General features: G+C 43.1%; 2 protein-coding genes across 5 annotated transcripts in view; both read right to left on the bottom strand.

Moving 5' to 3' along the window:
- LOC144933801 (uncharacterized) overlaps window positions 1-5,891 on the bottom strand; it is a 101,213-nt gene extending 95,322 nt beyond the window's left edge. The window contains exons 1-2 of one of the 3 annotated variants that reach the window (XM_078858951.1): window positions 5,722-5,891; window positions 1,445-1,585 (exon numbers count right to left, since the gene is read on the bottom strand). In XM_078858951.1, the coding sequence (XP_078715077.1) occupies window positions 1,445-1,574 (130 nt within the window). In that variant the 5' untranslated portion in view covers window positions 1,575-1,585; window positions 5,722-5,891. Of the gene's footprint in view, window positions 1-1,444; window positions 1,586-4,357; window positions 4,456-5,721 lie in introns of those variants that run through there. The other 2 variants (XM_078858952.1, XM_078858953.1) reach the window with 2 other exon arrangements.
- A 1,197-nt stretch (window positions 5,892-7,088) lies between these two features.
- Window positions 7,089-14,634, bottom strand: CCDC59 (coiled-coil domain containing 59). Of its 2 annotated transcripts, none has more exons than XM_078858956.1 (4): window positions 14,454-14,634; window positions 9,479-9,806; window positions 8,854-8,932; window positions 7,089-8,445 (listed from the first exon to the last, which is right to left on the bottom strand). In XM_078858956.1, exons 2-4 carry the CDS (start codon window positions 9,802-9,804, stop codon window positions 8,272-8,274), a joined length of 579 nt encoding a protein of 192 aa, XP_078715082.1. In that variant the 5' UTR covers window positions 9,805-9,806; window positions 14,454-14,634; the 3' UTR covers window positions 7,089-8,271. The 2 variants fall into 2 exon arrangements, with proteins under 2 accessions (XP_078715082.1, XP_078715080.1); XM_078858954.1 differs by lacking the exon at window positions 14,454-14,634 and adding an exon at window positions 12,236-12,402.
- Between the last annotated feature and the right edge of the window lie 88 nt (window positions 14,635-14,722).

The following is a 14,722-nucleotide window of genomic DNA, read 5'->3' on the forward strand; positions in this document are numbered from 1 at the left end:
GTAACCACGAAAAATGTAAATATGTACTAGAAATACAGGATTTCTTACTCGTACTAGGTTGCGGTTACACGAACATTTACAACATTTAAATCACTTCACCCACACAGTTGATTCAGGGGAGCGCAAGTACACAAAACCTGCTCATATTGAACCGCATTTGTATATGTTTTGTGTGTGTTATGTCATCTAAGGGACCCTGCCGTGCCCTAAGCTCTAAGGGGCTAATCTGTCAAATGTTTTGATTTATTCATGAGTTTCTGAAGTGCCTGGCAAAAGATTGAGTTCAATGGTGTTGGTGAACACCGTGTGAACAACCGCATTATTGCATGCCTTGCGCGTGCGTGTGTTACACATATAATTAAGTACAAATATAATGAACAGACCTTTGTAAATCCACTGTATTGAAGGCCTCCCCATGCCCTGTCCATCATGGGGGTTGTATGACCATTCTTCACCACGCTGGTAATTTGGAGTTGACTAAGGAGGGCCCAGGTCGGTTCAAATATCACTCACTATTGATGTTAGCTGTGGTCTTGAAACGACCCTAAGTAGCAGGTTTCACAGAGCAGCGCTCTAACAACTAAGCCACAACTCCACCGAATAATACCCTAGTCTAGAATGCTGCCTCTCATGTATAGTATGTATGTTGAACTTATTTCGCAACGTACGTAGTCACCCGTGCTAATTGGAGGTGCGGGGGAAGGACAACAAACGGAACACAAAAATCAGTTCTAAAGAAAGGAGTTTTCAGTCGGACCTGCAACGTCTCAACTCAGGACTCAGCCCACCTTCAACATTTTTATCAAGTCAAATGTTGACGATACAGTATTTACTAAAAGACAATGCATAAATTACCAGAGTGTTGTTTTTTGTTTGCATTTGACTGCAGGTATTGTGGTTAATGTAGACATGATTCCTTGCAAAAGGTGTCAGTTTTGTTGCCAGAAAAAAGGGGAAAAACCCTATTAGTATATTTTGGTACTGGCAAAAGAGGTCCCATGATGATACAGTATTTAACACGTGGCAGTTTTTTACCTTTATATACAGGGTGCTTCAAAAATGTTTAACACTTACAAGGGACTATCGTTTTTACTGGAAAAAGAACGGTTAATGCACTGTAACATGATAACAAATTAATGTTAATAGCTTCAAAAAGTCAAATAGTTTCCACTTGTTCGCCATCATTGTCAACACGTGCCTGGAATCTTATCCAGGTGGTCTCCAGAGGCCGGAGGCACATTTCTCGTGGTATTGTTGCAAATTCTCAGAAGTGTTAAAAAAACATTTTAAGCACCTTGTATGTGCATCAAACTAGAGCAAAAGGCGGCATGCTAAACAAATGCGGGCCATGCCACGACTCGTAATTTGTGTCCAATTCACATTCGTTTCGAGTTTAACATTAACTGTGTCGTGCCTCCCCGACGTTCTGGGTTGCACCCCATACTCAGGAGCAGAGCTCGGAGGTTGGTCCCAGTGAAGAGCTCAGCGAGCACGTTGGAGACATAGCAACCAGATGCCTCCATGCGCAGGTTGGCCCAGGCGGTGTATCCGCGAATCCTCGTGGACAGAGACATCTCCTCGCCGCCTGCCAGGTGGAGGGACATGGATGAAATGAGACCGACACGCCAAGTGCGGCACACCGAGGATCTGTCACTTGTACGACGGTCATTGCCAGAGCCTGACTCGTGGTCTCATTGTCAGCATGTTTATTTTTCGCTGGAGGAATCCGATGAGCTATAAAGCTCTTGTTTTGTTTTACAGATGTCCATTCGGGGCGGGTCAGAACGTTACAGCAACAGACAAAACAAAAACACGATATGAGTGCAAAGTGTAGGAAAGGTCAGCAAATCACACAAAAAAACTCAACTATATTTCATTTTATAAAGTAAAACCCACTGAGCTATTAGCCGCTTTTTCAGAAGCGACCTGGCCACAAACAATGTGGCAATGTATCGCAGCCAAAATAATCTAAGCGCATGTTTCTAAATGTGGAGGGAAAACCCTGGAGGACCCGGAGAAAGAAAAAAAATCCACGAAAAATCCCCATATACAGGTGTCAGGGTCGGGATCGAACCCTCAGACCTCATGCATACCAGGCGAGCCTGTAACAATATGGGGAAGCTAACCACTCATCAACGGAACGAGCCAAACATTCCGATGCAGGACCCTTCGGAAAAGAAAAACACATTCCTGCGGAGGGAGCTGGTAGGAACGTTGGGTTGCTCGGTCAATGGCCAGGGTCAACGGCGGCGTGGTGTATTCCGCAAATATGCCCGACTGTGAGGGCGGGCACAAGCCGGCGTGAGTAGGTTGAACGTTGAGTTTTATAAGGGCACCACGGGGTGACCAGCCCCTCCCCACCCAGCCCCACCCAGCCCCTCCCCACCCTCCCCTCCCCACCCAGCCCCACCCTCCCCACCCAGCTCCTCCCTCCCCACCCAGCCCCTCCCTGCACGACGGACACAATAATCCCCTGTGGACTGGTGTAACCAGATTCCTACCAGTAAAAGTGTTTAGATCTCAATGTGGCTTTCCTGAGTATAGAACACGGTGATTAGTATTAAAATTAATATATAGTGCTGAATATTATTATATTTGCACTGCGCTGGAATTGGGACTCCTAAAAGGAGTTATGAACCCTGAATTAAATGATGACGTCACCCTGCTGCTCTATTTAAGACCGGGAGCAGGTGGAGGGCTTCACTATTCTGGCAAATTGCCCGATGATGCTGGATGTAATTACCAGCGAAACGTCGTACTACTCAAAAATTGTAAATGTTGTGGATTCACTCTCAATACACCGGTGGGCTATAGTAGTGAACTATTTGTCTTTTGTCAACGTGACTCTTTTTTAAATCCTTTATATTAAGTTCACTTGCTTGCTTGCGCGCTTACGACCGTGCAAATCTTTCGGTCGTTTTTTAACCCACTTCCCGTGATCCAATCGAGCTGACATTTTGCACACAGACTCGTTGTGCGTGACAATTTATTTTCGTGAAAATTTTTTTCCAAAGTTTTCTACTTTTTAGGGAATTTTTTTTTTCATATTTTATTTAAAATACCAATGTGATAAAAATGAAACTCTTACTCAAGAAAAACAGAAATTAATAATAAAATAAAACCGATGCCACGCATATAAAATATTTATAGTGAAAAACTTTGTTTTTACGGGTTAATTTTTTTACAGATTGGCCGTGTCGGGTGGTGGAGGGTTACGACACATTTATAAATAACGCAATCTAACTCAAAAATGTTTAATATAAGCCCGAACCCTAACAATCCTAACCCTCACCCTAAACTGCTTTTTGTGTTTAGTTTGTTGTCCTTCCCCCCGCACCACCGATTGGCACGGTTGGCCACGTAGGGAGCGAAAGAAGTTCAACATGCGCACGTATAAAAAGCAGCTTGTGTAACGACGCACAAATGCACCGATTAATACTGGTAGGAACCTCCTGGGGAGGGGAGAATGGGGAGGGGCTGGGTGGGGAGGGAGGGTGGGGAGGTGAGGGGCTGGGTGGGTGGGGAGGGGTTGGGTAGGGATGGGAGGGTGGGGAGGGGCTGGGTGGGGAGGGTGGGGAGGGGCTGGGTGGGGAAGGTGGGGCTGGGTTGGGAGGGGAGGGTGGGGAGGGGCTGGGTGGGGAGGGGCTGGGTGGGTGGGGAGGGGCTGGGTGGGGTGGGGAGGGGCTGGGTGGGGAGGGTGGGGCTGGATGGGGAGGGTGGGGCTGGGTGGGGAGGGGAGAATGGGGAGGGGCTGGGTGGGGAGGGAGGGTGGGGAGGGGCTGGGTGGGTGGGGAGGGGCTGGGTGGGGAGGGTGGAGCTGGGTGGGAGGGGTGGGGCTGCGTGGGGAGGGGCTGGTCACCCCGTGGTGCCCTTATAAAACTCAACGTTTAACCTACTCACACCGGCTTGTGCCCACCCTCACAGTCGGGCATATTTGCGGAATACACCACGCCGCCGCTGACCCTGGCTAGGCCTCGGCAAGGTAAGGTAAAAGTTAAACGGTAAAAAAAACAAGAGAAACTTTACCCTACCTTTATCTTACCACAATACAATCGCGCTACCCTACCTTTTACCCTTTAGCAGGTAAGGTAAAAGGTGAAAGGTAAAAAAGAACGAGCCTACCTTTACCTTACCTTTTACCCTTATCCCATACAAATTTCGCGATTACAGGGTAATTACTGGGGTAAAAAACATGGAAAGTTTTTTAAACGATAAATGCTAGTTAGATCGCTTTATTCATTTTTCGATTTAAAGCTTTCGTGACTGCAGGGATTCATCTTCTTGGTTCTTTCGGTAAAGTCACGTAGAATGGAAATAATAAAATAATAAAAATAAAACATAATAAAATAATTCTCACGACGTTTCGGCCACAACGCAAGCAGCTGTCCTCAGGTGAAGACCAGGTCTGTCGGGGAGAGCGTCTGAATGAAACAACACCATTCTTGGAGCGTATATTTAATCTGGGTTGGAAGGGGGGGAAAGGGCGCCTTGACAAAATAATTTGCATATCAATATGAATTTAGCATATTTATGGGAAATGCAGGTATGTGATTAGTACTACTTATGCCCGTGCATTATGCAGGATTAGCAGCATCAAAGGGAGGGGATATGGGAAATGCAGGTATGTGATTAGTACTACTTATGCCCGTGCATTATGCAGGATTAGCAGCATCAAAGGGAGGGGATATGGGAAATGCAGGTATGTGATTAGTACTATTTATGCCACTGGCGACGATGCTGCAGATCGGCGCAATGCGAACGAAGCGTTTCTTGATCGAATTGTGACAACCAATTTGTGGGCCAATTTATCGACTCGCCAAGGGGATCGATTCTTACCGCCCCCACTGTCGCAGCCTTCACGCGTTTGAAATTTCAATACAACTGCGTTTTGTCGCCGAGTTGATTGTATCGTTGCAGGACACTTTACACATATGAACGAGCTATAATTGATTCGATGCTAATGGAACAAGCATGTTTTTTTCATATATATACTGCATACACTCTGGGTCTGTAGTTAATATGAAAAACAAGATTATAATTTAAAAAAACAAGAGATGATCTACTGCAGTCATATATCACACGTTGCAGAGAGTGGATGACAGAGTGGTGTGTCATAATAATTATTATAATAGCACGGGATCTTGTTTGCAGTGGTTCTCAAACGAATTTGGTGGTGCCTGCAGATTGATCACTGTCAACCCTCAACATTTGTTTCACAAATAAAACTCCAGTACTGTACACTAAAAGCACTGTGTTAATTTAACAAGCCTTAAAAACCTATTTAGATTTTTATTGATTAAACTAAATAGTTGTGTAATGGGCAGTAAAATTATACGGACCGATTCGCACGGTTTTATGGATATACTTAGTCGGGATCCCACTGGAAGCTGATGGTGGTTCATTTGTAACTTGTACACGACCAACACGTGTGCTTAATAACACCCACGGATACGTTGTAACTGTATGATGAATGTCATAAGCAAATAAACACCATCAACGCTTATTTCACAGGTTTACACGTCACTTCCAGTTTAGGTTGTTTCATATTGGTACAGGCACGAACACACAACTGTACCTTCATTTACTCAGAATTGATTCCTTTACAACTTGAGATTTAACACGACAGTCGTGACTAAGTTTAATGAGCAGCTACCGTGTTATTTTAATAATTGAATGAGCGTCTATTGCAGTGTGATTAATCCACTTTAACACACAACTTACCAGATAGTTATGTTTGTTCAACAGCAGTAGTGCCACCACAATTGTTGACGTTAAAACATTTTCATGGCAAACTGTTAAAGAAACACTTTAAGGGTACGACTATACTCGTTTTTAGTGAGATACAAAATCTCAATCTACACCCTTCTATTCTGCACGGCCTCCTCCCTTTGGCAGCCTCCAAGGGAAGGGGGCTGCAGTGTTGTGGTTACAGCCGAGATTTACTTTCCCAGCAACGGGGCCTTTTCAATAAGGTCCCAAGGTCTCCCCCCCTTCCATTATTCACAAACACTGAGCTCACACAAGGCTCTCTCGATGCTATTCCACCGAGCTAAGCTGCAGTATATCAAATCGGGTTCTAAATCAGGGGCACGTGCATCTATTGTATTATGAATGTGCGCATCTACAATTAATTAGTCTAATTTCCTCCAAGTGGAAAATACTGGACGAATTCATCCAAAGACCTTACTACCACTGTGGTGTTTTATTGGCATGTGCAGTCCACAAAACCCATATACATGTTTTTTCATGTGGAAACTTTAAAATCGTTAAGTTCTTGAAGCAGGAATATTCAACATGGACATTTTTAAAAACGATTATTTTTTCTCTTTGCTAAATTAACAAAGCCAGGTGGCTCAAGAGGTGAGAACGCACTTGAGCTGGCACTGTTGAGATTGTGAATTTGAAATCCAGCCAGTTGTGATTAACCGTTCAACAGGTCGTGATCTCAGCCCAGTCCCCAGTGAATACACAACTCCCCCCCAAATAAGATGCATTTTAACTCTTCACTTAATGCGCTAAATTCAAGTGCTATGAATAATAAACTTCGGTTTGACTATTGTGAATGGCATCTCTCTGTAGTAGGGTACATTGGAAAGTGACGCTCCTGGTGTGAAAGAGGTCGCGTTATTAAATCCTTTATATTAAGTTCACTTGCTTGCACGCTTACGACCGTGCAAATCTTTCGGTCGTTTTTTAACCCACTTCCCGTGATCCAATCGAGCTGACATTTTGCACACAAACTCGTTGTGCGTGACAATTTATTTTCGTGAAAAAATGTTTCAAAAATGTTACACTTTTTAGGAAAAAATAAATTATATTTAATTACCAATTGCTTAATGGTGGCAGGCAATCATCTGACACATAGGTGGCAGCCATCTCAAGCCAGAGGACGAGAGGACTCTAGCCGCCACGAATATAAAGGATTTACAGGGAAAAACTTTGTTTTTACGGGTTAATTTTATTTTAGATCTGTGATATCTTCTTCAGGGGACTGTTCTCTTAGAAGGGGAGTACTTCTCTGCGAGAGGTATGAGTGGGTTTTCATAAGACACCGATAACACAATTGGCATAAAACACAAAAGAGAAAGTTGAGTTCCACATTTTATTGAAAAAAGTTTCCAAACAAATATCAACATCGCAAAGCAATACATTATGTAGTCTATTCAACCAATGTTTTATAAATGTAAAAGGAACTGAGAAATAGAAATCTGAAAAGCGCTAGTGCAATATGCATAACTTGAAAGAAGCTTTGGAGGCATTACAATAAATAGACACAATCATTAACTGACTACATCGAATCGTCTTCCATTCATGATACATGCATCCAATCTAATATACAAGTTTTGATTTGTTTAATGTGATTAATGGACTCCTCACCAGAAACTTATTAAAGATGCACCTCAATGGTTTATATCAATTGTGGCCACAATAGGAATCCTAAAATCAGAAGGTTGAAAAGGATGACATCCCCATGCGATATCACAACTCTTGTATTGCCAAAAAATATCGAGCGAATAAAAAAATACATATATAATCAACTTTGTATCACTTTCTGCCATCTTGTGGATGCACACTGATGACATCACACCTCTTATTTAAGGCCCAAGACTGCCAAATATTCAGATATCTTGCAACTGCTTGATGATGCTCGCTGTAACTTCCAGAAAAATGTCATACTAAATTGTGAAAATAGTTCATAATTCATGAATAGCTCACATTACAAGGGAAGCATATGAACAAAGGTCCACAGAAATAGGTAAAAAACTCAATTTTTACTTCCTTCTACAACACAATGCTGGTGGCCGACACATTTTGTGCTGTGCAATGCTATTGGAACGTGTCCTCTGAGCTCGATTGCCTTTGTTTGGACCACACTAAGAAATATTGTCTCCTGTAGCAGGTTCACACATTAGAAATGCTAGTTAACGCTCTGCAAACATCCGTTTTTCACAGGACCTGTGCTTTAAACCCTTTTCCTAAAAATCCGATTACAGACAAGTTTTACTGTTATGAACTCGGCTAGGTGGGTTTTACAGATTTAAACACATGGATTTCACAAATGTTTCTATTAAATGTAAATGTTTAGATTTTATTACAATATAATTCCTACTGTAATACGGATGTCGTTGCATTGTATTTCATTTCATGGTTATTTTACACGCTCAAAAAAAATAAAGCTTTTTACATTGGCCTCGATCAGATATAGGCAGAGAATACTTAAGCTAAATATCAGTCGTTTAGTCGATGACTTCCGTGACAAGCTTTCAGTGGTCATTGAGTGGCTTCACGATTTGCCTGGATCTTCGACAGGAGGTGCTCCATTTGCAGCTGCAGCCTTGGCTGCCCCTTCTTGGTTTTCTGCGAGAGCATGCGAAACGTCTCCTGCCTGCGCTGCTTGTGCTCCTTTATTGCCTTCTCCCTCTCCTCCTTTCGCCGCTGGATCTCCTGAACACCGCGTTAATTCATGCAAAGGAATCGGCTTTGTTTATTCAAATTACAGAGGCGACCTACTTCAGGTAATGTATTTACAGTTACCGAATGACCCTTTCACTGTCATAATGGTAAACATGTTGACATATACACATTTTACTTTAAATAATGCTTAATGTCGCTTAATAAACATCACAGTTGATAATTGTTTTTTTACCCTTTTATCTGGCAACAAGGAGTCATGTTTGCATTGACCACAATACCTGCGGTCGGAATGCAACCAAAAAACGGTGTCAGTTTTGTTGCCAGATAAAAGGGTAAAAAAACAATTATCATATTTTGCTACTGGCAAAGAAGGTTCCAATGGTGTAAATCACAGTTGCTATTTGTTGCATGCATATAAAATTCATGCAATAATCTTACCTCTGCTTTGTTTGCTTTTTCTGTATTTATTCTCTCATATTCTTGTTTGGCTTTCTGATATAAACTTGGTTTCTTTTTTCTGAAAGATAGAACATAAATTAATTTTGTACATCAACGTCCATCACCAGTTATTTTCGTTAACTTCAAAGAACATTTGTTTGGAAATAACTATATATACACACAATTCAAAAGTGAATGATATGCCAGTTTAAAGTATAATCACAAACAACACTGATAATGAAGTCAATGTTTTTCAATTGTTTTACGTTTGAGTCATAAACATTAGGCATAAAACGATTTATCCTCAGTGATATTAACTGCTACGATTTGGTGTAATGATGATTAAAACACCATTTATATTTTTTCAGCTTTTAATAATCCCATTTATATTTTTTTCAGTGTTATATCTCATTTGTGCAGTCTAGTTCACTCCATTCATCCCAAAATTGTCATAACATTTCAACATAATTAACAAAATACAATCAATACTTACACGTATAATTGCAAGCATGCTATACTACACATACACAATATTTAAATTGACAAATCGATGCTTCGTCGCGTTCCTAATAAAGATATTGGCAAGACAGCATCAAGTCAGATTTGCGCCACTGCTCATACCTACCGCACTCGACTCGTCATCTCTGGTTCAGCGACACCGAGTGCCTTCTCCTCCGCTTCGTACAGATGCCGCAGGTGCTCTGGGTAGTCTGCCTCCACCTCCGGTGATGTGCTCTGCTCGGTCTCCTGTCGTGTCGCCCCCTTTCCCGCTTGAGGCCTTTCCATCCACGGCTGGGCCGCCCGGCCCCACCTTTGTCCCTTTCCCTGTTCTACCCTCTGGCTAGGCCCTTGCTGTGTTGTCACTCGGCCTTGGAGGGAGGGCCCTTGCCCCATTTTTCGCAACATCTTCTTGTACCTATGCACAACCATTTCCTTCTTTTTTGCAATCATATCTATAGGAGAGAAATTGAGAAATGGCCACATCAAGCGTGGAAGAAATTAAGATTTGAAATATACAAACAAATGTAACACTTGTCAGAAACAATAACATTTGTATTATTTAGTGAAATAATTACTATTAAGTGTTACATCTGACTGGAAGTCTGACCACAAGAGTACTCCAAGTCAAGAGCACTGGTGAACATTACTTTCAGATTAATTATGCAATGTTGGAAGCTTAATAGTTAATAATTTATTTATTTCCCTATGATAACCCATGTTCAATTAGGGCCCCAACAAATATGCCCCAGCGGTTAATAGATTTTACTTAGGTTTTTGGGGATTTGTAACGGACAACACATTCACAATGACCAATGCCTAAACTAAGTGTTTCCATGCTCAAAAACGCAAGGGGTAGGCAGTCCACACATAAGTTAAATGTAGACTCAATATCACAACCATTATTGAATCCCTGGGGTTACGAAATGCACATTAAATATGTATCATTACAGGAAATAATTCATCTCTGTGGTCTTTCACATAGCTTAGCAAGGATTGAGGTGGTTAATTTCGTAGCCCACTATGGTTTATCTATGGTTTAATTCACGCTAAAGCATATCCCTGTTCAAACGATCAGTGATGCGATACAAAACTAGTGGTGGAAATTCTGCATTTGCTTGGCAGGGTGCAGTTGGTCAATAGTTTTTTTCTGGTATTCCCCCACTCATGTGGTGTCTGCTTCTCATTCCCGTCCTGGGCCATCTTCATGTCCCAACTGTCGACTCCCCACAAATCTGTAAATCTTCTTGGTTCTTTCGGTAAAGTCACGTAGAAGGGAAGTAATTCTCACGACGTTTCAGACGCTGTCTCCCCGACAGACCTGATCTTCACCTGAGGACGGCTGCTTGCATTGTGGCCGAAACGTCGTGAGAATTATTTATTTTTATTATGTTTTATTTTTTATTATTTTATTACTTCCCTTCTACGTGACTTTACCGAAAGAACCAAGAAGATGAATCCCTGCAGTCACGAAAGCTTTAAATCGAAATCTGTACATATTCAAGGTACGCCGGGTGAATCATGATCCTTGGAACACATCCAATCGGGCCTCTCACTTGGTTGCGTTAAGCAAAGTCCCCTGCTCACGCGATCATTTGGGGGGGGGGACCCTAAAGCCAGTGATGAAAATTCCTCATCCCACGGCGGGGCTGCTATTAATTTCAACATGAGCCACTTCGTTGAGCGATCAATTGTGGCCAGGTCGCTTCTGAACAAAGAGCTTTATATCTAAGTGAGCCTTACCTGCTAAAATAAACAAGTTATACAAAAGTGATTTACTTACATTTCCTATACTGTGAACTCCTATCGTGTTGTATTGTTTATTGTTCTAACTTTCTGACATACCCCAAACTGGACATCTGTACAATAAGAGCTTCATAGCTCATCGGATTCCTTCAGTATTAATACGGATTCTGATCCAATCCATAATGACGACGTAACGCAGTAGGGCGAGCTTGTTTAAACAGGGGGCGGGGAGTACGACAATAAATATGAAACAATACTTTGAATAAATGTTAGACGCTACAGAACATCAGACTCGAATGCCTCTCGCCCACACCCCTGGTGTTAAAGGAACCTCACGAAGAAGGCGCCCGCAACATCGCCACGGGGTTGCAGCTTTAGCAGCGCACGTTCAGATACAGCGAGCCAGCTGCTATCGTTTCCGAAAGGGGGGCGATTACTGTTGACCCCCAAGTTGTGTAATCAGCGCTTTGCATTATTTAATGACTCGATTACCGCTATTAACGTATAAGAATAGGTTTTACCCTTTCTGGCAATAAAACAGGCGTTACGGTGTTCAAACACCTAATATAAACCTTTTTGCAAGGAATTAAGTCTGCATAAACCACATACGGTACTTATGGTGAACATGTAAACAAACATGTTCTGATATTTGTCTTTGAAACTGATTGACCCAACACCAGAGACAGCAGCCTTCTTTAAGGCCAGTGTCAGACTACAGAACACCAAAATGGGAACAGTACAAGGGCAATGCCACCATCAGAGAGCATTTATAGCTCGGGTGAGCAGCTACAAAATGTATCAAAGTATGAAAAAATAGGGGTTACCCTTTCTCAGAAAATGTTTATTGCCAGAAAGGGTAAAACCTATTATTATTTTTTCTTCATACTTTGATACTTTAGTTTTCACTTCTTTGTCGTTACGGGACCGAGTGGACATCGCCTTAAACTACTCAACTAGCAAGGTTCCAAGGAAAAACAAATGAGGACAGCTGTACATTTTGACTCGGCACAAACTGCTACTAATTTTATCCCCCCCCACGTCGCGATGCTGGGCCGGCCGGCCCCGACATGAGGCGGCGACGTTTCGGACCTCACGCCTCCTGCCTCCTCCACGTGGCCGAGGAAGCCGCGCACCGCACCTTCTCTGAACGCCGCGTGCGGGTTCTTGAACGTCTGCCCGTGCCTCCGCTTGCTGCTCGGCATCTTGTGTTTAGGAGCCTTGCCCCTGTGCGTCTTTGCGTCGCTCATCTCCCCTCTCGCCTCCATGGCAGAACGACCACTCTGGACTGACCACGTGGACACGCACCACCCCCACCAGCACCCTGGGACGCGCCCTATTGGCTCAGGCAGGATCACGTGGAGCGCCGCACGGCGCCGCGATTGGCCGAGAGGTCGTCTCACGCGGAACCAATCGCGTGTCGATGCGGCGACTACGGAAAGCGCCGCAGGCCCCCCCCCCCCTCACTAAAAACGCGATTTGTAAATGCGCGGGGGTTTAAATTTTCCGTGCCAACATAATCTTTATTTATCCATAATACAGGTTTTTTTGGGGGTTAGCATATACATTCTAAAAATATTACGCGATATAACCCCAAAAAAAACCTCTGTATTATGGATGATATTGGTCGCGAAAGCCTACGTGTTAGAATTTGTATTTATACTGGAGGAATCCGATGGGTTATAAAGCTCTTTTTCGCAGATGTCCAGCAAAATCAGTTTAACACTTAGTCGGCTTTCGCGACCGATATCATCCATAATATAAGTTTTTTTTGGGTTAGATAGCGTAAATGAAAAAAAGCTAATTAGTCAGGTTTGTCACGTAAACAGAACGTGCCAATTCGTCACTAGTACAGCACCTATATTATGTACAGCAAAATGTTTAATGTTAGCCAACAAGTGAAACTACGTTTGACCATTTGAAACGAACTCAAAGTAGATAAATGCTAAAAGCGTCTCCTGTAAACGGTGCATTTATTTTATTCAAAGCTTTCGTGACTGCAGGGATTCATATTATTGGTTCTTTCGGTAAAGTCACGTAGAAGGGAAATAATAAAATAATAAAAATATAAAACAATAAAAAAACTTTTTTTAAAATAAAAAAACAATAATTATTTTATCTTTTTATTATTATTCGTAAACTAAGAAGACTCGAGCCAGGAGAGTGCTTGTCTGTGGGACCACTGTAAGTTTTAAATAACAGGTCGTACAGGTTGCAGGTGGCGACAAGATCCACGTGTCTGTAATTCGCTCCTCGCCTTCAGCACACACTGGAGCAGGGTGGTGAATCACAATCAAATGAAACACTTTTTTATTATTTTGCCAGGAGCTATACGGCTCTTTTTTTAGAAGTCGACCTGGCCACAAACGATAACTCAAAGAAGTGGCTTTTATCGCATGGAAATGTACAGCAGTAAGCCAATAAAATCTAAACGCGTGGTTCGAAATCAGGATGAGAAAACACGGAGTAAAGACCCCACAAACTCCAAAAATCCAGCAGACGTCAGGGTCGGAATCGAACCCCACGGACCTCCTGTAGACCAGGCGAGGTAGTTAACATCTCATAGCCACCGTGATGATGATGATGAGAGACACGCAAACTCCAAATATACATTCTAGATTTGAAGCTTTCGTGACTGCAATGATTCATACTCCTTAGGTTTTTTTCGGTAAAGTCACGTAGGTAAAATAATAATGAAAATAAATAATTGATTTATTTTCATTTATTATTATTTTACCTACGTGACTTTACCGAAAAAACCCAAGAGTATGAATCCAAATATACAGCAGCAGGCGTCAGGGTCGGGATCGTACCCACTGACCTCAAGACCCCCACCACCTCGTTCATCTCCCTGGCCAATCCTTCCCTCCATCCCAAGGTGACCCCTCTGTGATGCCCCTACCCACTACACCCACCTTCCCCATTACCCCATCCCGATTCACCGCATCACCTTAAGCTACACCCCCCACCCCGCTGTACCACTCATATCCCTGGTAAAAGCGCCTTCAATAAAGGAGCTGTATAAATATAAGATGACATCTGGCCATCGCGGTGCCCGCCACGTCTGGAGGCTTTCATCCTGCAGTGGATTGAGCCTGCAAATGAACACGTTGCGCATGAGAACGTTGCGAAATATGGACCCCCACCCCCACACTAAGTCAACATTCGCTGCCGCTTGACACGGTGGGGAGGGGGGGTCCACATTTCGCAACGCTCGTGACTCCCGATTGTATTTCGCAATGTTGATAGACGATAGCGCTCCTCGATTGGTCAAAACTTTTGAGGGCCACGCCCTCTCCGGGCGAGTATTGCCCAATCAGCTTCTGTGTCAATGCTTGTATGCTCTGGGAAATACAAACCCCGCTTGTGGAGATGACGTCATCGTCGTTGCGCCTCGCCCGCCTCCACGTTTGCACCTTCGGCGGATCGATTCCCGATCTGCGGCTCCACCAATTCGATTTCAGAATCGATTAACGTTATCTCGCTTTTATAGAAATACTTATACCCTGTCGCGAATTGCCCGCACGATCCTCCCACGATTCGCCGGCCTAAAAACAATTCGCTCGCGCACGGAAGGGAAAAAAACACCTCAACAACCTCCAATCAAAGCTTTCGATTCTTCCAAAAT

Source organism: Lampetra fluviatilis, chromosome 8 (assembly GCF_964198595.1).
Source record: "Lampetra fluviatilis chromosome 8, kcLamFluv1.1, whole genome shotgun sequence".
Lineage (NCBI taxonomy): Eukaryota > Metazoa > Chordata > Hyperoartia > Petromyzontiformes > Petromyzontidae > Lampetra > Lampetra fluviatilis.

Bases quoted from the DNA above. Each gene is read 5' to 3' on its own strand.
- CCDC59 (XM_078858954.1), bottom strand. From the start codon at position 12,362: ATGGAGGCGAGAGGGGAGATGAGCGACGCAAAGACGCACAGGGGCAAG. The intron at 9,807-12,235 runs GTGCGGTGCGCG...TCTCTCCTATAG, and splicing joins GCACGCGGCGTTCAGAGAAG to ATATGATTGCAAAAAAGAAG. The intron at 8,446-8,853 runs GTAAGATTATTG...CGCGGTGTTCAG, and splicing joins AAAAAGCAAACAAAGCAGAG to GAGATCCAGCGGCGAAAGGA.